General features: G+C 35.1%; 2 protein-coding genes across 3 annotated transcripts; both read right to left on the bottom strand.

The window, feature by feature from the left end:
• Positions 1-5,037: 5,037 nt before the first annotated feature.
• Positions 5,038-9,557, bottom strand: LOC121737994 (methylosome subunit pICln). Its single transcript, XM_042129786.1, has 6 exons — positions 9,269-9,557; positions 9,046-9,186; positions 7,896-7,979; positions 7,136-7,278; positions 5,931-6,041; positions 5,038-5,354 (listed from the first exon to the last, which is right to left on the bottom strand). The coding sequence occupies exons 1-6, from the start codon at positions 9,388-9,390 to the stop codon at positions 5,323-5,325; spliced, it is 633 nt and encodes a 210-aa protein (XP_041985720.1). The 5' UTR covers positions 9,391-9,557; the 3' UTR covers positions 5,038-5,322.
• A 3,031-nt stretch (positions 9,558-12,588) lies between these two features.
• Positions 12,589-19,775, bottom strand: LOC121738098 (BUD13 homolog). Of its 2 annotated transcripts, XM_042129938.1 has the most exons (7): positions 19,549-19,775; positions 19,075-19,258; positions 16,765-17,221; positions 16,051-16,671; positions 15,422-15,515; positions 14,638-14,822; positions 12,589-12,794 (listed from the first exon to the last, which is right to left on the bottom strand). In XM_042129938.1, exons 1-7 carry the CDS (start codon positions 19,647-19,649, stop codon positions 12,622-12,624), a joined length of 1,815 nt encoding a protein of 604 aa, XP_041985872.1. In that variant the 5' UTR covers positions 19,650-19,775; the 3' UTR covers positions 12,589-12,621. The 2 variants fall into 2 exon arrangements, with proteins under 2 accessions (XP_041985872.1, XP_041985871.1); XM_042129937.1 differs by having other exon boundaries at positions 16,051-17,221.
• Positions 19,776-25,358: the final 5,583 nt, after the last annotated feature.

Here is a 25,358-nt window from a genome sequence, read left to right as displayed (position 1 = left end):
CCACCACACAAGCAATAATGTTGGCAAATCCGTGCAAGGCCCCTCACCACCATGCAGGTTGAAAACCTCGACGCGCGTTTCGCCCCAACACCGGTCACTTAACGGACGTTGTTCGTAGAGTCCACATCCTGAGGATGCTCCGGTGTTGGGGCGAAACGCGCGTCGAGGTTTTCAACCTGCATGGTGGTGAGGGGCCTTGCACGGATTTGCCAACATTATTGCTTGTTGTGGTGGTGGTGTTTGCAAGTTCTTGCATGCGAGTGTACGCATAGGCAGTGTGGGAGGAGGGAGGTGCTGTACGCATGCCTATGCGTACACTCACTCATTTACTTAAAGGTGGAAGTTGTTTTCGCGGAATATTGCTAAAAATAATAACAAACTAAATTTAGACCTTGAATGGTTGGTCGCTGTTAAGCATTTGTGCACTAATCCAGAAAAAAAATGTTGAATTTGAATGCAGTCTTGTTCTAAATCATCTAAAGGACATAGCTGCATTCATAACTCTAAACGTAATTTGTGGGTTAGTACACGAATGCTTAACAGCATCCAGTCAGGCTACATTTAGGAAATTAAATATGTTGACGAAAAGTTTATTAACGATAATTTTATATTATTTAAATAATCCCGTATTTGCGTAGTCACGTGGTTTCTTGTAATTTAATGTGAAATATGCCAAAAATATGCCACTTCTCGTTCCTAAAAATCTCCTGTACAAAATTACATTTTTGGTCTCGCAATATTATTATAATTATACAAAAGTCTTTAGAGATTGTAAAGGAAAATTTTAACTTTTTTTTCTCTCATTATTTCTCACTGAATGTGCAAAAGAGATATATCGTCGTCCTTATCTGATTATGTCAGTTGGTTCTAGAAGTGTCACTTTACGGTAAGTCATCAGCATTAGGTCATTCTCCAATTGAAAATAACCAGTTTATAAATGGACACTGTTAAACATTTTTGTATCATCTCAAAAAGCAAAACTACGTATTGAGTTATAAATGCAGTTATGTTCTTTAGGACATTTAGAACGAGACTGCATTCATAATTCAACAAAAAAATTGTGGGTTAGTGCACAAATGCTTAACAGTGACGATTATAGACGTGTTATTTCTAGCTTATGCCTTATTTCAAACTTAACGAATGGACTATGAAATAATTAATTTGTCAGTCATATTCTTCACAAATAGAATACTTTTGATGAATAAAAATATTTATACGGCGAATAGCTACGCATAAACAGTGTCTGGCCTTCGTCTGGCATGTAGAAAAAGTCATATACAGGCAAAGGCAACGGACCTTAAGCTAAAGGCTGCATAATATAAATATCTTTATTAATAAGAGGGATAGGGCCTGCCCACATCTCCACGTAACGACGTCGTCAACGTGGAACGTGTAACGTGGCACGATACGTTGACGTGACGTGTAAATTTACGTCAACGTAACGTAAAAATGCACGTCTTTTTTCTTCTCTTTCTCCGTTTTTAACAATAGCAAATAATACGTAAGTGTGCGGTCCACGTCTAGATAAGTAGTGAAGAATGTAGCAGTTTTACAAGGTATGGCGACGTACAATGTTGCTATATCATGATGTGCATTTTACGTTACGTTAACGTAAATTTACACGTCACGTCAACATACTGTGCCACGTCACCGCACCGTTCCACGTTGACGACGTCGTGACATACTGTTTAGTGTAAAGGTTTTCTCCTGAAGTCATAATGTAAAATAGTAATATATACATAGCACAATTTGTTAAGATCGCATTTGACTTTAAAACAGCCAGGAATTTTTAACCTGGGATTTTAAGAATATATGAAACATTTTAAAATATATTTCAATGGTGAATATTTGAATATGGTCAAATGCGATCTAAAAGTATAGATTTTATCTCACGGGTTGTGTTTTTCTATATATTAAGAATGTTTCTGCGTTGATCAAATTCTTTTAAGGATACAAAAATTACTACAAGATTAACATTTGACCAAAATATGAATGTATGTTCTTCATCGAATTTGACCAAAGTATAGTAAATAGTTGATCATATTAGAATCATAATGACTATGTTATAAAAATATGACTTGTCTATGTCTTAATTATTATTTCTTAGATTTATTAATGAGTAACATTAGTGGCATAATTTTATTTAAATTAAATTTGTGAAAATTGAATTTTTGTTGCATCGCTTGAAAACATGAATTGAAATTGCATAAGTACTATAGTTTTAAGCTAAGAAATTTTTGGAAATTAAATCTTTGGATGATATTTTTGATATGGTGTTATTATGCAGCTAAGTTATAAAGATTTAGAAGAAAAACATTTATCTTTGATAAGAAGTTTAGATTTGTCTTTAATATTTATAGTAAACGAGGAACTTAAAGTAAGTAATTGTTGTAAATGTTCTATCATACTAATAGCAAATATTTTCTCTCTAATTAGAATTTTAGCATGTTGTATGAGCGAAAAATCAAATAATTAAAAAAGTCATTAGGTAAACATTTAAAACTTAACACAAATTGACAGTATACTTTAAAGTTCACATATTTTCTGGTTGAACTTAAAAATTTTCTTGGTCAAGCCAGAATTTTTTAGACTCGATTATTAAAAAAAATACTTATTGATCCAATAGTTAACTGTAAATACGCACACCACGTGGCTATGTTGTATATTTGTTACTATATGTAACGTTATATTGTAAGGCGGAGCTAGTTTAGTGGTTATAAATAGTTATAGTTATAAGCGAAATGCCGTGTGAGCGTCGCGCGTTTGCATATCCAGTGGTAAATAAAAAAAAAAAATTAACGTCACTTTAATTTAAAAAAATGGTAGTTTCAGTTGTTCTAAATTTTAAAATATACATTTTTGTTCTTATTTTTTATATTGCTACTAGTAATTAAATTATTATCTAGTTGTTTATATATTACGCGCGATGCTAACTATGCCTCTAGTACAAATGTACATTACACGGCGTTCTTTATTGTTAAAATAATTGAAGTATGTATTGTGTTTTCCTAATAAAACTGTAGTGTACGCGTTTAGTTTTATTTGACTACCAGCAATAAGTAATAATTTAGCAAATTTAAATATCTTTATTTAAAAAATATATATTCCGTTAAATTTCGATCTACCCACAAATTCTTAGATTTTTTCTTTACACTACCCCCAATATTTTATTTTAATTCTTATAAATTAACAAATTAAAAGGAGTAGCCCATTTCTTTTAAACTGAAGTACCAGGAGCGCATATGCGCTCCTGGTACTTCACTTAACGTATGAAGAGGTGTTTGCGTTAAATTAAAAAAAAACAAATTCACTAATATAGTACCTACCCTCAACACTTAATTCTTGTGAATTGACAAATTAATAGGGGTTGCCCATTTGTTTGAAAGTATGAAGTACCAGGAGCGCATAACGTATGAAGAGGTGGTTTGCGTTCAATTTTTTCGACCTACATATTTCTAAGATTTTCTTTTGACTACCAGGGGCGTAGCTACCGCCGTATCAATTATACGGGGCCCCCGGACTACATGGGGACCCCCAACGTAAACTTTGGGTTTTTCCTTTGTTTAAATATGTATCTTAATCCCTTCCTAAGGACCCCCTAAAGATTATTTATACGGGGCCCTCCAAGCTTCTAGACTACCCTACCCCCCCAATATTTTGTTTCAATTGTTGTGAATTGACACTGAAGTACCAGGAGCACATAACGTACGAGGAGGTGTTTGTGTTCAATTTTTTTCCACCTACCCACTAATTCTAATATTTTTCTTGTGACTACCCCCAATATTTTGTTTTAATTCTTGTGAATTGACAAATTAATAGGGGGTAGCCCGTTTGTTATAATTGTAAAGTACCAGGAGCGGATAACGTATGAAGAGGTGTTTAGTGTTTATGTTTAATTTTTTCGACCTACCCACTAATTCTTAGATTTTTTCTTTACACTACCCCCAATATTTTATTTTAATTCTTATGAATTAACAAATTAAAAGGAGTAGCCCATTTGTTTTAAACTGAAGTACCAGGAGCGCATATGCGCTCCTGGTACTTCACTTAACGTATGAAGAGGTGTTTGCGTTAAATTAAAAAAAACAAATTCACTAATATAGTACCTATTTATTAAAAACTTACAAATATACTCCTTACACTGGGAGATACAAACAAAAATTATTATTATACATCCAACATTTACTCCTTACTATAATTTATACTAAACGTAAGCATCAAGAATAAACCTTACGGCTCGGCCGCACCTGCGTCTGTCGCCCGAAGCTTCGTGCTATGAGACGATACTATTGGACGATACACGCAGATCGTCCAATAGTATCGGTTTTAGCGCGAAGGACTACGCATATGCGGCCGCGGCATTACAATAATACAAAAACCAAGTTTTCTATAGAGAAAACAATTTTGGCAAACTTTCAATTGACAGATCCAAAAGAACCGTGGAGCTTGTGATCTACAGTCAGAACATTAGCATGTGCTTCGCTTAACGAACACTCAAACCTTACTTAATTTAAGAGTTACCTAAACCCAATTCTCATTTAACTTACTGTCATTAATTTATTTATAAAATTATCTGTTCAAGTTAAATCGGAACGATTTTACATCGTCAAACACGAAATTCATAAGAATATACCATTTTCTAGTTTTATTGTATAATGCCTTAGCAGTATATTTAATGGTAGTATTTACTATTGGTAGTATATTTAATTTGTTATCTAGGCGTTAGGAAGTGACATCATTTTAATTACGAGATTTTAGGTAAGTACCTCTTTAATCATTCCTAAATCAAATATAAGAGCTTCTCAATTTAAGTAAAGTTTGAGTATTCAACCATTAGAGCTGCAATAGAGGAATAAATTAATCCACATACCTCTCTTTTACTTGTAGACCAATAATAATTATTATAATATGCTATCATGTATTTAGATGTCATTATTTATGTGCGTAAAAGAGACAAATATCGATATTACGAATTTCTAATTTCTACCTGGGTACTTAGTCAAGTTGCATTTGATAGTTTCTTCTTCTTCTTTTTAATAATGGCTCCTTAGTGAATCGCCAATATCAGAGTGTGCTGACGAAAACTGCCCTATAAGTATAGTTTCTACAACGAAATCATAAATGTATGAGATTTGACACTTGGCGACGCGTTATGTCAAATCCCATACATTTCGATTTTTTTGTTGACGAATGCAACTTGACTGAAGGTTTCAGCGTTAAGTATTTCACATTCATACATACAGTGTAACAATTAAAGCTTGAAAAAACAATTTTGTGTATTGACCAAAGGCTTTATATTAAGTTGGAGCGGTAGTATAAGATTCACTCTTCATTTGCTTCGGTATCGTCGCAGTCTGAAAAAAATACATCCATGTTATAATTAATCCTTCGATCGTGGATTCTTGGAATCTATTGTTATTCTATTGTGTCTCGCTCACCGGTGAGCTTATGGGGCTTGATGGGTTAACCGCTGTACCTAGTGATTTTTATGAAAGGTAAGGAGATACTTTGAGTCCCGGGAAAGAACATAAGATAGCTTGTTTTAAGATAACCCGACCAAATTACGTGGGTCCACCTACGTATCAAATACTCTGATTTTTTTTGTCTTGACTGTGTCATCACTCTGGCGGCCGACCCAGATGAATCTACTATAGTGAGTGACATGACTTACTTCTCTGATAGAGATCAGGGAATAATTGATTTATAGGCAGTTGACGGCCCTACGTCACTTACTGTAAGTGTCTAAAGTCTAAACACACTAGGCCGAAAATACGCGGCTGAAGTTCGTGCCGCATGCCGAACTTCGGCCGCGTTTTTTCAGCCTAGTGTCAGACACTGTCGTCATCTGTCGACTGGGTTTGACGAAACGCGACCAAAATACGTTGGTCCGTCAACTGCCTATGACTCATCTTCTCTCTGATAGTACATACCTTCAAATTGCAGTCCATTGACGCCATTGGCGTTCTCGAGCCGCATCTGTCGCAGTCGGGCGGCCGCCTCCTCAGCAGAGCCACTCTCCTCAGCGTCTTCAAACTCTTCGTCTGAAATTATTGAGTTTTTAATTGTAACTGTTGGTTTTGCTGTGTTGTTGCGCACACGCATTTAAGAGGGATGGTATACAGATATCTTATATACAAAATTCTCATGTCACAATGTTAGGCCGCGTACTCCTCCGAAACGGCTATACTGATTTTAACCAAATTTTATATGCATATTCAGTGGGTCTGAGAATCGGCTACTGGCTACTTTATATTGATAAGTGCATTTGTTGAATAAATAATAGTAAATTATTACAACTCGAGACTGACGGCGACCATTGTTTGTGCGACCGGATAGCGATGGACGTTGCCATGGTGACATACTTATTTAGTCATTTCGATAAAATAATACGGGCGAAATACTTTACAAAGCAAAGAAACATTTGCCGGGACAGCTAGTAATATTATAAAGTTGGTAGTAAAATGAAACAGAAATGTTTGATTTTTAAGTCTCTTTGGTGGGGTGAGGAGGAGCGGGCTCAGACTATTACAAGGTCTGTAAAGTACGTTATCAACTGTTATTAGATTCGAATTACAATATTGACGTTTGACACCTTAGTTTATAAATTGAATTGATACTTAAATTACAATAGTAAGACATAAAATAACAATGGTTCTGGAATAATGGCTGCAACTAGTTATAATAGTGGTAGGCACCATGTAGGACATTCTAAAAACATTTATTTTTAATGAAATAAGGGGGCAAACGAGCAAACGGGTCACCTGATGGAAAGCAACTCCCGTCGCCCATGGACACTCGCCGCATCAGAAGAGCTGCAAGTGCGTTGCCGGCCATTTAAGAGGGAATAGGGTAATAGGGGAGGGGAGGGAAGGGAATAGGGTAGGGGATTGGGTCTCCGGTAAACTCACTCACTCGGCGAAACACAGCGCAAGCGCTGTTTCACGCCGGTTTCCTGTGAGAACGTTGTATTTCTCCGGACGAGCCGGCCCATTCATGCCGAAGCATGGCTCTCTCACGTAAGTATTTAAAATTTATTCAGAAATAAAACAATTTTGATTTTTTAGATTTTGATTTTGAATATTATTTCTTGATAAATATGCACCAGAGCCATGTGCAAAAGTGACATAACACTCACCATCTTCAAAAGCCTCATCAAAGTCTTCACCGTCCATGTAGTTTTCATCGCCAACGTCGTCAGCCGGGTCCGGGTGTAGGGCCTGGCCCTGACTCATCGCGGAGTACATCGGGCTGAGGTCCGCCTCGTTCTGGGGGATGAACCTGAAACGATAACAAACTCATTGCTTTTTTTCTGCCATAAACATTTGCTGTGACATTTCCCAGAACTCAAATCATTTGTAAATTAAATATTGCGCATGAAAATCTTCGCTAATGTGTTGTAATCACAAAAACACCCGAATCTATAAAATGTTGGTGCCCTAAACCAGGGGTTCCCAATTTCTTTTTGCCAAGGAACCCTAAATGAGTATATTTTTCCTAGCGGAACCCTACTTTCATAACTGGGAATTACCTACCTACCTTAAAAAAATATCCACAGCCGAACATAAAACCTCCTCCTTTATTTTAACCGACTTCCAAAAGTCGGTTAAAATAAAGTATAAAAGAAAAAAAAATTGAACCGTGTGATAATATTGGGTTGGCAACTAAGTAATTGAGGATTTCACTCATAGATGGCTTCAGTTGAATTTTTGGGTTGCAGGCGTGGTAAAAATGTAAAAAAACATTTTCTTATAGTTGGTAGTTCAGCTGTTAAAGGGAGTCTAAAATTAAGTACCTAATTTTATTACATAATTATAATGAGAATCGAGTACCGAGTACACTCCTTAAGTATTGATCATGTCTCACCAGTCATGCAATAATACATAATAAAGTCTTACCTAAGCTGTGTGATGGGATGGTCGTCAGCATCAAACTCCTCATCATCGTCCTGCTGTTCTGCCTGCTGTTGGAGGCCCGGTAATCTGTAAGTAAAGTAATTCTTATTGCAAGATGTGCATATAAAAATTGTGTGTCTGGTATGTTGTGATTACTACAGTGTGTTTGTGTAAACACCGTTATCCTTGAAACCATCAAATGAGCCCATCAAAATGAACAACTTTTTCTATGAGAACAATGCTGGGAACTCAAAAAAATCCGTCTGAATACCCATACAAATTGCCGATCTGGGCATCCGCATGGGTATGAAGACGGCATTTTTTTTTTGAGTTCCCAGAATTGTTTTCATAGAAAAAGTTGTTCATTTTGATGGGCTCATTTGATGGTTTCAAGGATAACGGTGTTTACTCAAACACACTGTATAATACAAAAAGTTGACTATTTTAAGATTTTTTATCATTCAACTATTTTCATACCAAACATCAAAATACCATTATGTACCTACATGAAAATCTGATAGACACTTTTGTATTTATAATAATTCTGTAGGTACATAATATATTGAAGTAATGTAAAAATGAAAGATATTTTGATAAGCTGTTAACACTATTAGGTGTTGGTAAAATATGGACTGACTATTATAGTCAAAGGAACAAACCACAAGACTAATTATTAAACCATCAATCCCCATTTAAAATCTATTACAGCGTTGCCAGACGTCCCAATATTGGCGGTACGTCCCGATTTTTTCATCAAAATTAAATGTCCCGTGCGGGACAGGCTCAGTCCAGCTTTTCGGGGAAGCCCGAACGTACGTGCCTCGAGCTGAGAAAGAAAGGTGCGTAATAAAAATAAGAGTGTGGGAGGTAGAGAGGTGGTTTTTTTTTTGGCTACTTTAGCTATCTATTGTCACGTAAACGATATTTTAACGCAAAAAAAAAGGTATAAAATAAAAAAACTTTTGATTTTATACCTTTTTCTAATTTGTCCCGCTTTTGACTGAAGAATCCCGCTTTCTCACTCAAAAACTTCCAAAGTCCCGACTTGGCACAAAAAAATCTGGCAACGCCGATCTATTGTGTCTGTGATACCCACGATGAAGGTGTTAAATACTTTTCATGACTAATTTTATGATTTGAATTGATAGCTCACCTCAGCTCATAGTTCAACACCATGTATAAAGCCGGAGATGGGTCCCTCTGAATGGCATGAAGGGAGATACTCGGATACAGCAGCGAGATGTTCGGAGACGGTCCACCGGCAACGCTGGTGCCTCCACCCCACATCACATTGCTAGAAATTGCAGAAAATTGGAATACTTTCATGTAAGTATTTTCACAGTAGTTTTGTTTCAGGCTAATGAGGTTGCACATACTTCTCTGTGATGTAAAGGGTCGCAGTGCCCAGTTCTTGGTCGTTTACAACTAATTTTGTGCCCGGAGTTTGTAAAAGAACACCTTGATCGGGCGCAGCGAATGTCGAAGATACCACAACCATTTTTGTTTTCGGATCACGAGTTTTATGTTGCAAAAGCGCGTTTTTATGGGAATATGGATATTAATTTTATTTAATAAAAGTGTTATGGCATGAATTATACTTAGAAATGCGATAACAAACAAAATAATTCGGCAAAACACGTTTTGAGGGCAAATCGCAACAAAAATTGACAAAAAATTAAAAAATTGTGTCAAATGTCAATGTTGCTATTTTTTTTTCTTAATTTTTTAATGGCAATGGAATATAGACACAAGTCCTTTAGCTTTCAAAAAAACGTTAAGGGTTAACCGATTTTGATAAAATTTTGGTTTGGTGTGGTGTTAACCCTCCGCATACCAGGTGAAAAATTCAAACGTCCCATACAAGGTGGGGTCAAAATTGCCAATATTTAATTTAATATTTTAAGGTTATTTTTGATATTTTTGCATTTATTACTTATTTTTTGTAATTTAGAGGATATAGACTACGTATACAAAAAAAATTTAGATAAGGTATTTATATTTATTATTTGTAATCATACAACAAAACTTGCCCTTCTCTGGCAATTAAAAAATCACTTAAACATAAGAATCACGTATTTTGATGAGATCCGACATATTTATAACAACAATTAAAAACAGGAATAATAAAAAATAAAATCAAATTTAAGCATTTTCAAGTAAATCAGCACAATCTTCGCATATATAAATACTATGTTCCAAACACAACGGTGCATCGCATTTCGCGCAAGCGCGCGTTGATTTTCGATCTTTGGATCTTGGGCATCTAGAGCATCTTTGGCGTGAATTTGGTTTTTTTGTTTTTTTTGGAGGACTAAGTGGTTCGCCTAAATGCTCCGCAACTCTCTTACGCAATTCTCTCGGTAATCTTTCATTTTCTTTTCTTATCTTTTGTTGCTCTTCTATCAACGACAATCCTAACTTCTTTATGAACTCTCTTCTTTGGTTTGTTTTTCCTTTATTTGTTCCATTATTCAGCATATACATCACCATTGCATTTATACCTGCATGATTCAATAGGCTGAAAAATATTGTAAGTGGCCAGCGTTGTGAATTTCTAGAAACATCATACGTTCTAGCCAGCTTATCCACCACATCAACGCCCGACTTCGTCGCATTATAGAATGTTATCATTTCTGGCTTCTGTTGTACTCCAGTTTCGGGGTCTATTACACAATCATGGTGCATAGAAGACATCAGGTAGACCATTTTTCTTGGCTTTGGCACATATGAGACGATTGTGACTTTATCTTGAAAACCAAATAAAGATGTATATTTTTCACGTGCTTTCTTGAACTCTTGAGGGATATATGTCTTATTGGCCCGCAATGTTCCCACCACAGTAAGTTTGTGATCCTGTAGTAACTCCATCGTAGTCTCATAGCTGGTGAAGTAGTTATCCATTGTGATGTTACGCGCAGTTCCTGACACACAATTTATCATTCGTTTCACGAGATCGTGGGGTTTGTTACTTACGGCATATGGACTACCTTCAGGTTGCTTTCCACAATACACCTCTAAGTTGCAGCTAAAATAGGTCTTGTTGTCTACAAGGGCGTATATTTTTATTCCATATTTTGCTGGCTTAGAGGGTATGTACTGTCTAAAAGGGCACCTGCCTCTGAAAGCCACTAGCTCCTCATCCAAGGTTAGATACTCATATGGTGAGAAAGAGTTTTGGCAATTGGTAACAAAATACTCGAACACTTCACGAATGGGTGCAAGTTTATCATATTTAGCTCGCTCTGCTCTTGAATACATATCGTCAAATCGAAGTTTCTCCAGTAAGAACATAAATCTGTTTCGAGACATTGTTAATCGAAACACCTCTATGCCAGTTCCGTCCGTTGCCCATAGATCTTCCGTATTCTGCCTTCCTGATCTATATAAACCTGCCAGTAATAACAGCCCAAATAATGCTTTTAATTCAGCTCTTGTCACTTCAGCCCGCGTTGAGTCTAATTTATCTCCCGTTCTGTTCTCCAATAAATTTGAAGTAGAAATTTTTTCGTTGGTATGAAGCCATATTACATCCATTATGGGTTCTGAAATAAACACCTCAAAACACTCTAAATGAGATTTCTTTTGTTGAAATTGTGACTTTACTCCGGGAGCACCTCTTACAATGTTTTCATCTCTAGTCCGGACATTATCTTTATCTTTTGCTATAAAAACATCATTGGAAAGGCCTTGATCATCCAATGCAGTAGAACATGTAGGAGAATCAAGATTATATTGAGCTGATGGTGACAAGCTGTTTTGGCGGCTATCTGCTTGGTGAGATGTTACGCGACGTAAAATTTCAAGTGACGCAGGCGACTGATGACCTTGAGAAGTGCATTGATTTCTCGGTTGAAGACCTCTAGAAGCACCTCTGTTCGTTCGGAAACTCCCCCTAGAAGTACCTCGGTTGCTTCGAGAACGACCAGTAGTACCACCTCTGTTAGTTCGAGAACGACCTCTAGAAGCGCCCCTGATGGTTTGAGAACGACTCCTAGAAGTACCTCTTGTTGTGAGAAATAGATATTCTTCATCTTCTTCTGCATCTACTTCCGTAAGACATTCAGACGCTATACTACAATGGTCCGATTCGCAATCATTCTCAGCAGAAATCGCTTCGTCCTCCGAATCAAAATCATTTTCCAATAAACACCTCTCAATTTCTGAGTCCTGGAGAAAGCGCGGCATTTCCACTAAAAATAATATTTTTTTTCATTACAATTGTTGTAAAAAAACCTACAAAAACGATCAAAAATCAAGTTAAGAGTACTTACGTTTTTGACGACGTCCCGTACAACGTGGGGTCTGAGACGCCTGGCACACGTCTATCTCCCAAACGCGCGCGCGCAGAACTGAGCGAAGTCGGTGGTAAACGTGGCAACGTCGCAAACGCAGCTACTAAAGGTTATAACTTTCGAGCGCAATTATTTAAAAAGTTATCGCTAATTATTTTAAGCTGGGGTCTGTGATACCCCACCTCGTATGCGGAAGGTTAAAGACAGGAAAGGATAAGTATAGGATAATTTTTGTTGCAGAAAAGCGTATGTTTTCGGCGCGATAATCGAATTTCAAAGCAATAGAGTTCTCTTGTAATCTAGCTATTGTAATATAATTTTGAAATTTCTAAAGACTCTTAATATTATTATCCTCAGATTTTATACCAATTTCAGTGTTAGCAGAGATTTAAGCAAAACTTTAATTAAACAACCGCATTTTGATATCATTTATTTCATCATAGGTCCTCAGTACTCCATTTATATGCCTCTTCCTCTTGAGCTTTCCTCTTGCTTTGATGCTGGAAGTATTTGGACTCGTAACCGTTGGACCGGTCAACACCGTCCCAGCGATAGCCTGGTCGGATGTTGAATCTGTTCGGTGGGAAGTTACCCTTGTACATTGGTTTTTCTGTAAAAAAAACGTAGGATTTAATTTTCAAAATGTAAAAGAAATTCGAAACTTAAGGTTTCGCTATTTAAAATAATTGCAAATGAAAAGATCTAGCCAGCCATTGTGATGCTTGTCTGCTGACATTTTTCTATCACATATCAGACAATCCTCTAACACCACTGACCTCCATTATACAAGTACGCTGGACTTACGATACCCTTTGAAATGACTGCTGGTTTTTGTGCCTATTTGAAGCGGAATCAGCGCCCCCAATGCGGGGGAACAGAACTAAATTTGACGTAAAAATGACGTTTGAAAGTCGCCATATTGGCGCTGATAGTAGTAGTGGCAGGCCTGTCCCACTCGCGCGTTTAGGTATCGAACTGTAAGTACCCCTTTAAAGGGGCAGATCACAAGGGACTCACAAGCGAGCGGTGACGCGCGCGCAAGATTTTTTCGTCGCATATATTTACGTACTGATTTAACCGCTGTGACAGAATCGTTATTAATCTGATAAATATGAACAATTGAAAAAAGTTAAAGAAATATTTCAATAAAGTAATTTAACACTTTAAAATATAAAAAAAATACACAAACTTTGCAAATAAACCAATTCTTTACAAAAAAACCGCATACTACACATAAATAATCACAAGTTACTATGTTTAAGTTGTAAAAAATTCCTGACCAGCTCCTACACTATAATCGAATATAATTAACTATTATAAAATATATGTTGGGTTACTAACATTTGATTATTACTATAAAAAAGTTTGCTATTAGTAGCTATAGTAATTAAAAGAAGATTATTTTATTTTCTAAAAGGTGACAATCTTTATTTCGTCAGAAAGGGTACCTCTTACGCGATAGAAAGAGAGCGCACATGTAGGCAAATATAATTGTAAGCACCTAGCACTGCGCGGTCGGAATTTGAACTTTATACTATCGTAGCATGAGTTGTTATTTTTTTAAACGGGTTTCACGAGTGGGAATTCTGTTGGTACTACTAATATATATTCTGTGGTAGTAGCAGTACTTGTAGCGGTAGCACGGCGACCAGCGGAAATGCGAAAGTATGGACAAACTGTGGAAATAAACCTAAGGTGCCGTTCCGATCTTTTTTCGTTCCGAAAAATTCAATTAAAATGCCACTTTATGACACACTATAGTATATGTCATAATGTAGGATATTATTTGAATTTTTAGAACTATAGTCTGTCATAAAGTGGCTTTTTAATTGAATTATTCGGAACTAAAAAAGATCGGAACGGCACCTTAAGTTTATCTCCACAGTTTGTGACTATAGTCTGTCATAAAGTGGCATTTTAATTGAATTTTTCGGAACGAAAAAAGATCGGAACGGCACCTTAGGTTTATTTCCACAGTTTGTCCATACTTTCGCATTTCCGCTGGTCGCCGTGCTAGCACTACTGGAACTAATACTAGTTTCTACAACCAATAGCGATTAGGCGGGCATTTGCAAGTTACGTCAGATTTAAATGTCTTCCCCCGCATTGGGGGCACTGATTCCGCTTCAAATAGGCACAAAAAGCAGGTGGGTATCATAAGTCCAGCGTACTTGTATAATGGATATGGAGGTCAGTGTCTGATCCCCTTTAATTAAAATATTCAAACTTCAAATTATCTATACAGCTCTGTCGACTGTCTGATAATTGATAAATTAAAAAGTCACATGACAGACAAGAAACAGCTTATATTTACACTATTTATTTATATTCATTCATTATTTATATGCTGTGTAAATTATTATTACTATTAGTAAAAAGAAGAGTGGATCTTTTTAGTACTGGGTAAAAAAAATTTTAAACACTGTCTCTTCTCTCTCTCTCTCTAAACTCACCAGGTCCCATCTCTCCTCGCTCTCTCTTTCTCTCTCTCACATACTGCAGCATCGGATCCCCGTCTCTGTCCTCATCTCTCAGCCGGGCCTCCAGGTCTCTGTCATCACGATACCTCGCTAACGGCTTGGAGGCTTCATGGAGGAAGTCCTGTACTCGCTCCTGTTGGGCCTCCACTTGTTTTAAGCTGAAAAAAAAACAACAAGTTAGTCTATTTAGATTAGGGAAAGTGAATCAGGAGATTTGGTTGGACTTGCTTTAAACTTTTGAACCTCTGAGCTGATTTTGCTGAGAAATGGAGATTCCTTGAGTCCTGGGTTCTCGCGGGATAAACAAATTTAGACGTGGGAGAGCCATGCTTCGGCACGAATGGGCCGGCTCGGCCGGAGAAATACCACGTTCTCACAGAAAACCGGCGTGAAACAGCGCTTGCGCGGTGTTTCGCCGAGTGAGTGAGTTTACCGGAGGCCCAATCCCCTACCCTATTCCCTTCCCTACTCTCCCCTATTCCCTTCCCTTCCCATCCCTATTACCCTATTCCCTCTTAAAAGGCCGGCAACGCACCTACAGCTCTTCTGATGCTGCGAGTGTCCATGGGAGACGGATGTTGCTTTCCATCAGGTAACCTGTTTGCTTGTTTTCGTCGTCGTCGTCGTCGACGTCTGAAATTCGGTGCAACCGAGTTTCAGACGTCAAATGCACAGTTATTACAAAATGTTCAATTGAAAATACCTGTGCATTTACAACAACATTCTTATGGTTATACAAACAACAAAAATATTATACCCTTTACTCCATTTCTTGTATTTCTCATCTAACTCCTTCTGTCTTTCAGCTTTCTCTTTCAACTTCTGTCGATCTTCTGACGTCTCCCGTTTGCCTAAACAGAAAAACAATAAGCTAGAAATTACAGTTACAACTTGCAATGTGGTCTTAAACAGTAAAAAACCTATTGCAACTTGCATGTATAGTCTGTCAAGAAAGTGAAGACGCGCGCGAAAATTTTCTAAACGTAATCACGCTTAAAAGGTGTTTTTTTTTTCTTTGTATTTTCACAGAGAATGCTTATTACATTTTAAATATTGCACATTTTTATCTCTAATTACTGAAGTTCTCATATTTTTTATTTCATTTAAAAATTATTGCGTGCGTCTTTACTTTCTTGACAGACTATAGGAAACAAAGAAAGCATTACATTGTTACATTAATTCATCAAGCCCAATACGGTCGCCGGTGACCGAGACACAATAGAAATTCTATTGTATCTCGTTTTTCCACGTTCAACAGGTTAAATATCTTACTCTATGTATGTAAATTAGTAAAATGTGGTCATAAGTTGTGTAAACATCTTTTGCAACTTGTATGTAGGAAAAAGTAAGGATATTGACAATATTACAGTTTAAATTATAACTTACTCTTTCTAGAAACAACTTGGGCATTCCGTCCTGAAACTTCATGTGACATGTTCCGGAAAGCTTCATCTTCTTTCTGCCTGAACTCTTCATTCTCTCGCTTAAGAGCTTTAGCGTCTTGTAGTCCCGCCATCTTGCCTTCAAGAGTCCGCGCCATTTTCTTATTAGTTGGCAGTGGACTATCAGAATTCCTTCTATTCCTTCTTGGCGGGGACGAGTCGGAGTTGTTTCTAGATCTTTTCTTATTACTTCCTTGTTCCGGTCTTTTTCTTGGAGGGGATGCATCGGAGTCAGATTTGTTTTGCCTTGATTCTTTCCTTCGTGGTGGTGAAGCATCAGAGTCATCCCTTGTGTATTTACTGGGTTTTGGTTCTTCAAAATCACCCCATCTTGAAGGCTTTCGTACTCTCTCTTTAGGCTTTTCTCTCTTTCGTGGCGGAGAGAGATCTGAATCGGAATCTCTATTCTTTTTTCTTCTAGGAGGGCTTGCATCACTGCCATATGTTTTTCTAGATCTATTTTCCTTACTTTTTCTTGGAGGTGATGTGTCAGAATCATACTTCTTGGAATGCTTTCTGGGAGGACTAGCATCGCTGTCATATTTATTTCTAGACTTTGCATCTTTTCTTCTCGGAGGACATGTGTCAGAGTCTTGCTTTGTGCTCTTTCTGTGACGACTATCACTATTATTCTTACTTCTAGATTTACTTTCTTTACTTTTCCTTGGTGGAGAAACATCTGAATCATATTGCTTTGATGTTTTTCTGGGAGGGCTTGCATCACTGTCACTTTTGTAACAATCTTTTCTAGATCTATCTTTATTTCTGGATTCCCCGTTCTCTCGTCTTGTAGATTTTCTAGGAGGACTAGCATCGCTATTACTTTGTTCTTTTCTCTTGTCTGTTTTATTTCTAGATGATTCCCCTCTGTCTTTTTTATGTGACTTTCTGGGTGGACTAAAATCACTATCACTATTATTTTGGGGTTTCTTTGTTGTTTTTGAGTTTTTACTTTTACTTTGTGTTTTTCTCGGGGGAGATGCATCTGAATCATTTTTCTTCTCATCCTCCGAGTCACTGTACATTTTGCCAAATACAATTTCATTTTCTTTTTCAACTTCCTTTATGTCCCTCTTCACTTCTTCTACTTTTAGTCTACTGTTGAAACCATCATCCTAAAAAGTAAAACTTATATTTTAGTTGAGTACCAATTAATATTAATTATTAAATAACAAATATCATTAAAAAAAAAATTAAATTCAATGATGACAACATGATTTTTTTTAAATGTTTTATATACAATTAAAAATTACAAAGGAACTATTAATTTCAAAACTGTACCTTTAACCAAAATTGATCTAACAGTTTCTAAACCTTTACTATGCAAGAAACAAGCTGACAATTTAATTTTTTACCTTATTAATATTATAATATAGGATACTATATTTTATGGTACAGATACCATAAACAAAATTGCTACAAGTTTTTTAGGGTATTCAATGCAAACAAACATACAATCCAATCTTTCCTCCTTATCTAATATACATATAAAATTCTTCTGATGATTCTTATTAAAACTATATTCTGTTTTTTAAATATTACTTTTTTAATTGACTAAATATACAATGATAATACAATTTTATTCAAACAGAACACTTTCTATCAAATTTATCTTAATGAAATGTGTTTTTATATAATTTACTAGCTGTTGCCCGCGACTTCGTCCGCGTGGACTTCAGTTTATAGCGCGCGGTGTCAATAAAATTGGTGTCAAAAGCTTTTTAAAACCCTGGTACCCCTTAAATCAAAATACCCAAAACAGCCGTAAAGTATCTCCGTGTAGTGTGCACATAATATATATTTTTTTTAATTAAACTTTTTTATACCTTTTAAAGCTTATTCAGCGGTACACAACTTAGCTGCATAATGCATTACACAACTTTAGCTTTGCCCAATAGCCAATACCCATAGGCCATAAACTATTTAGTATTTATTATTGGTAGACTGTTGTTTCTGATTTCTATGTTGGTACGTGAGTTATTTGATAACATGTATAACAATCAAAAGAATCGAAATACTAACTCAACATGGTACCACCTCTTATAGAAATACATATGAGCAAGCGATAGCGCGATCTAGGCGACTCTTGGCGCCATCTGTTCCAGTTTTTGGAACTAACTTAATTTGAACAAATTTACGCATAAACACCCCCTTACAACCCCTTTTTCAAGTAAGTAGTAGCCTATGTCCTTTCTCAGGCTTTAGACTATCTGTGTACAAAATTTCATTACAATCGGTTCAGTAGTTTTGGCGCTGTTGTTTTTGAATTTGATATCTAATCTAAGTTGGTAGGTGAGTTCTTAGTTAATAACGTGTAAAACAATCGAAAGAATCGAAAAATCTAGCTTAACATGGTACCACCTCTTATAGAAATACGCATGAGCAAGCAATAGCGCGATCTAGAGGACTCTTGGAGCCATCTATTTTGAGTTTTTGGAACTAACTTAATTTGACCAAATTTACTCATTTTCACCCCCTTACAACCCCCTTTTCCAGTTAAAAAGTAGCCTATGTCCTTTCTCAGGTCATAGACTATCTGTGTACAAAATTTCATTACAATCGGTTCAGTAGTTTTGGCGTGAAAGCGAGACAGACAGACAGACAGACAGACAGAGATACTTTCGCATTTATAATATTAGTATAGATTTAAATTATTCTATGTGTGATTAGTGAATACTGATTACTGATTACTTTAAATTTTGCATGCCTATAGTTATTAGGTAGAAAGGCTGGAACCCTGTATAATTATTGTAACATCTTTGGTAACGGTACTTTCTGCAAATAAATGATTCTTATTCTTATTCTGTCAAAGTGTGTGCTCCTTCTCTTTAAATGGCTCAACTGATTTGTATGTGATTTTGTACATGTACATTTGTTAGGCCTGAGAGAAGGTTTTTATATAGATACTAGCAATCATTTATATGGCAAAACATGTCGGGTCAGCTAGTAATATTATAAACAGAAGTACCTGGTTAATTACTCTCCATTTTGAGGTAGTTTTGAACTCTTCCAATTTCTTTATTTCCTCCGGCCTCTCGTCTATTATACCGGCGATCTGCGGAGCATCTTCCCCCTGATCCAGGATATCCAATTCATCACCTTCCAACGACCGCAGCTTTGAGAAGTCTAAATCATCATCTATTATCTTCAATCTGTAAGACATTTACATTGTAACCTATAAAACTTAGTATACAGCAATTTATAAGATAATAAGTATTATAGCTATTATTTTATGTGTATATTGCATTCAATCTCTAGCATAACCGACGACTACACAATATTTTTTAGAGGGAAGCTAAATAATGGCGTTAAAAAGTATACTTATTGTTTTTAAGGGGTTAGATTTCTCCTATGAAAAAACTTACAAAAAATTTTCATACCACATTAAATTCTACTTTATTTCAATGGGAAGATAAAATTAATGCAATTTACAAGTACAAACCCTGTTCCTTTAGATGCTTTCTTTTTCTTTTTCTTCTTTTCACCTGATGAACCAGTCAAATACTTCTGAAGGTAAGCTTTTTGATCGATACCAGCAGACATCTTAAGATTTAGGCTTGGAGTGAATTATACAAATATAATATGTGATAAAAATAGGATTTCCTAGTTAAAAAAATAAGATTATTTCATTAAAAATTATTAAAAAAAAACGCTAAAAACACAATTTGGAATTTGTGACACCAAACCAAACTGTACGTCCATGCCAAACTGACAAATTGGAATGACAATTGACATTGACAACTGTCAAGTGTCATTTATAAAAGCATAGATAAAGTATTATCTAAGCATAGATGTAGTCTTAGCCCGTCATCGCGTGGCCATTTTGTGCTTATTTTCATACAAGTACACACGTACAGTGCGTTTATTTTCTTGAATATTTCTATTTGGCGATTATTTCGAAGCACATTATAATACAGGAAAGAAAGTCAATTAGTTCATGATATCGATTAACTATTGTTCAAGTGATGAGAATCCGTAAACACACGTAGAAAGCTATGCAATTTTTATAGCCAAATTGTTAATTGATGTGACATTTTTAGCACTTATGCCTTTAGCACAAATGAGGGATTAATAAATTTATAGATTGTCTTTTTAACTTACAAAAATACCAATTGAAAAGCCCAAAAAACGTTGTTCAAAACTTACGTATTTAATGTTAAATCCACGTGTTTGAGGCATTCTTTGGCCATTCTTATGGTTTATTATTTAGCGGAACCACAAAACTCAACAATATCTAGCATTAAATGTTCACTAAAAACCTTTATTAACACTTTTATTACATGAAATATGCAGACCGACTCCTTTGTTATGTCCTAGTAAGTAGGACATAATTTTACACGTTTTTGACGCTTATACACCTATATAAGGCTCTCTCCAGTATATATTTTTTTAACAATCTTAACTAGATGGCGTAAGGATAAACACTTCTAGATTTTCTATTGGTTCCTCACCGATCTGAAATTATCTGCAGGTTGGCATCACTGACTACATATGGGTTGTGTTTCCAAAAAATATCAGTGTACTGTCAAGTGTGTCATAAATCAAAATATCTTAAGCCTAAGCGATCATTGGCCTAAGCGATTAGACCAGTATACTGGTAATAGTTTAGGAACACGCTGACATAACAAAAACTTGTCAAACTGAAAACTGACAACTGAAAGAGTTTTGGAGGCCATGTTACTTTGAAATTTGAAACTTCTTCTACTTTTTATTGTTGGTGTGGTTTGTATTATTTTTTCCCAATTGTGTTATTTGGGTTTTCGATGCTCATTATTGGTAAAATATTGGCATTAAATATCCGTTATTGTGCAAAAGTGCTGGTAAGATGTTGTCAAAACCAAAATTTATAATTCCTGTGACATTTGACATATCGAGAAATAGGGCATATTTCTTCCGTGAGTTTTAACTAAAACATCGTTATATTAACTTTATTAGCCTATTCATTAGAATATCATCGTGTCTTTTTCAAATTGAAATGTATCAAGTTTTCATTCTTTTGCCCACTTTTGTAGAAATTATTGATGGTATTGCCTGGTATTACCGATAGTTGTCTACCCATACGCCATCTAGTTACTAAAATGGCAACTGTTTGACAATCAAATTTAAAAAATAAGAAAATCCCTCATTCTGTACAGCTTTTATTACCTATAGTCCTATACTACCTTGATACTATCTATATAACCGCGCTTTGTTTTCATGCACAGAGCACAGCACATACCGCAAAGTATGGTTATATAATATAATGCAAGCAGATTTCATATAGTTATTCTCGGTGTAAATATTTAATTGGTAAACCCCGTCAGCCGTCACGCGTGCTTTAAACGCTCGCAGGCAGCAGCAAGGCATTATAATATTATGGTTCCTACGAGCGACTTCAGCTTTGTCAGAACTAGCACTTAGGGGATTAAGTTACTACGGTGTTCAGTAGGAAAATAAAAAAATAATATAATCGAATGCATTTATTACTATTAAAACGGGTGTATGGGCATTTTCAAAAAAACGTGTACCCTTGCAAAAATATGTCTATATTTTTTAAGGTCATTTATTTACCTTTATTTGAATGTCATATACAAGGACAAATATTGAACTAATGGAATAAGTTAAAAAGAACGCTGAAAACGTTATATTATTCTGATATTATTGAAACAAAATCGAATTTTCGACGAATCAGATTCCGTTGTGCGACTAAATGTAAAATATAATTTAATACAAAAAAATACAGCAATAAATGGATTTCTTCGTTTATTTAATCTAGTTAAATGCATATTTAATTGTTTATTAAAAAAAATATAGATAATTTCAAGGATCAACAATAGTAGCAATTATTTTTAATCCATAATGTGACTATGTGACCTACCCACTAGGTTATTTTTCATTTTTTTACATGAGTAAGTAATATTTAACATATTTAAAGAAGTTTATATAACACAAAAACCTTTTATTTAAACATTTTTGTTGTTGCACTACTTATAAAAGTAAAAAATTCTTTGATTTCATAGATTTAACTTCAATAATTAGAGGGACGAACATCTCATAATCATAAAGATGTGTTCACATGTCTACGAATTCCTAAGTTATTAATGACATCGGATTATATGCACGATCAAAGTGCCGAAATATCCATGCAAATATGCACGAAAAATGGTCGAAATATGCACAAAATATGCACAATAAAAAGTCACTTAATATTAAAATGTATTATTTTTTTGAAGACTTTTCCGGTAGTGACATTAATAAAAGCGCCAATTTTTGTAATTTCATAAAATCCAGGATTTTTAATTTCTTGAAATAAAGACTTTTTATTTATTTATTATACGCCAATAATAATTTTCTACCAACATTTTCCGATTGCAATCTTAATACCCATGGAAGTTAAACTACCGAAATATGCACTATCAACGAAAAATTTCCAAAATATGCACTATCGCCTAAAAAGTGACATTATATGCATTTGCATATGCAAGTATGCAAATGCATATAATCTGATGTCTAGTTATTATAAATCTGCAAATATCAATGACACAAAATGATTTTCAACTTTACTGATAGAAAAGTAGTGGAAATAAAATCAAAATTATTAAAAAAAATAAAACTTTTAGGTACTTACTCAAATTTTAAATAGTAAGTATATTTGTTATTGTTAAGGAAAGACGACGCCTTGATAATTTGCTTGTAGCGATATCGATTTTTCTCAGCGATGACTAAAGCTAAGAAATTAAAGTTCATTGTCAGTATTCATCATGTCTTTGTCTTTGATTTACCCATAGCATAACACGATTGATCAACTTTTATAACACAGAATAATCAATCAAAAAAACCTGTGTAAAAAAAGGGATTCCTATTTTTCCAACAGAGGAGGGTGATTTAAGATCCAAAATTTATACATGGATTGGTTCAAGCATACACTTTAATTTGACCATAGCTTATATGAAATGTATTTATGGTTTTTAAATTACGCGACAAAAACTATTTTGTCGCTTACGCCCTTTCCATTTTTTGCTGTTCCATTGCTTGTTTTCTGTGGGAGGCCGGGCCGGCCTTTCATAGAAAACTAGCAATCTAAAACATATCCAAAGCGGTTTTTTACTTTAACGCGGCGTCACCTTAACACATAAGTAATAAAAAATATATTAATTGTAAGTTAATCGTACCAGTTTAAAAATCTCCAATTTTCTTAATAAAATCTGTGAATAAAAAAATAATTTATATAAATGTGAACTAAGCCTTATGCTTTCCGCCGGTTGTGACTTGTCCGTTCCATTATATGTGACCATACGAAAAGTCACAAGTCGGAAGTCACGTAATATTACTTTCTTTTACTTTTAAAGTGTTTGTAAATAACCGATAATAGTTATCACAATTTCATTTTTTTTACTAAATACTAAGCTAATTTTGCAACGTGTTAACAGTAAAAACAGTTGGAGAAAGTATAATAATGCTTACAAAATATGGTCACTTATCTGAACAAATAAACCGTTCCTGAAGAACCATCCAACCTGCGTCCGCGTCTTGTAGCAGATTTTTAACTACTAAATTCAAATTGAAGTTTCTCGATGTACAATGAAATATAGTGCTATCATTTAGTGCCGAAAATATTTTTGTAGTATGTTTATAAAACTAAAAAAAACGGTCACTAAACCGAACATTCCGGCCGGGTTGTTTTTTCATGATTATAATTTTAATTAATTTGTAGTTAAATTATGTTAGATTTTTCAATAACAAGACATTCAATTGATACATTAAGTATTTAAGAATCTAACATATGTTTTTTAAGTAACTTACTTTAAGAAAAAAAATAGTTATTAAAGATTTTGTTACAACTTCTGGGAAGGGGACAGGTGAATTTAATAGGTTTCCGTACTTAAAAACCCTTATAAATCTCATACTAAATAAAATTTTATACAAACGTGAATGTATTTTAATAAAAGAAAACTTGTTTTTGCTCCTACATTAAAATTACAAAATGTTAGTATGTAATTTTTTACAAATAATCTGTAGCGAAGTCAAGGGACAAGGTAAAAACCAGGGGTACACATTTTTTTGAAAATGCCCGTATACAAGTATAATTAAATTATCAATATTAGTCATGAAATTGGTGGCTAAGATAAACTGTATTCAAAGTTAACAATATTTTGTATATTGCAAATATATACGATATATTATATTAATTTAGGCTTATTTATTATTGCTTTATGGTACTTTCTCACACTATGTTAAAATACATAAAAATGCACAATATTTGAACGGTAGAATGGAAGCCATTTTTAAACCTTTGTTAATTATCATATTATAAATACAATGTATACTCGTTTAATATTAAATATTTTGAGATCGAATACATTAAGAAAACTAATGTTTTAGAATTCACGAAAAAAATAGAGGTAAATTCTAAGCACTAAGCAAACGAAAAAATAAAATATAACTTACAATGTCGTGTAAAAAAAATTAAACTGTGCTGTCAAGCACATCGGCCACTGTATTAAAAAATATTTGTTGTCTATGGTTGAGTTTACAGAAAAAAAATGGCGGCTATTTTATCTTCAGTATAGGTCGCGCACAACTTTAAGATCGGTCTCAAAAAAATGAAGGAGAAGGCACAGTGTTGGAGTTTTAGGTCTCTTTGGCGGGGCGAGGGGTGTTCGGGGCGCGCGGACACACGCTATTGGTAGATCAGTGATCAGACAGGGCGGTATTGATACCATCAAAGAAATTCATTCATAGGCAGTTGACAGAACTACATAATTTGGTCTGATTATGTCAATTCAATGTATATCTTGATCTGTAAGCAGGGTTTGACAAAACGCGACCAAATTACGTAGACCCGCCATCTGTCAGAATCAACTTCTCTGATCGTACTATCATATGAATTGTTTCAAAGGCATAATATGACGTATCGTAATTCGGTCGTTATTTCAAACTCTGTCAACAGTTCACTAACAAAATTATTACTTGACATACTCCGACCAAGTAACGTAGGTCAACCAACTGCCCATGAATATTTTCTCCGATGGTACATAATTGGTAACTATTACAAACTTCAGTTTGACCCATAAAGTTAATATACCTAGCGGAATAGAGAAACAAAGGCCTGAGCAACAGAGATGTCACTATCAGTAACACTGCGTGGTAAAAAAAGTCGTGTGATACATTACAGCAGCACTCTTTTTTTGACGTTCAGTCGGCACGTGCCGCACGTTGTCAATTTAATCTCATAGAATTCATGTTCAATCATGCTTGTGTAAGTGTATATGT

This window comes from Aricia agestis, chromosome 22 (assembly GCF_905147365.1).
Source record: "Aricia agestis chromosome 22, ilAriAges1.1, whole genome shotgun sequence".
Classification (NCBI taxonomy): domain Eukaryota; kingdom Metazoa; phylum Arthropoda; class Insecta; order Lepidoptera; family Lycaenidae; genus Aricia; species Aricia agestis.
This window is presented reverse-complemented; position numbering and strand designations above follow the sequence as displayed.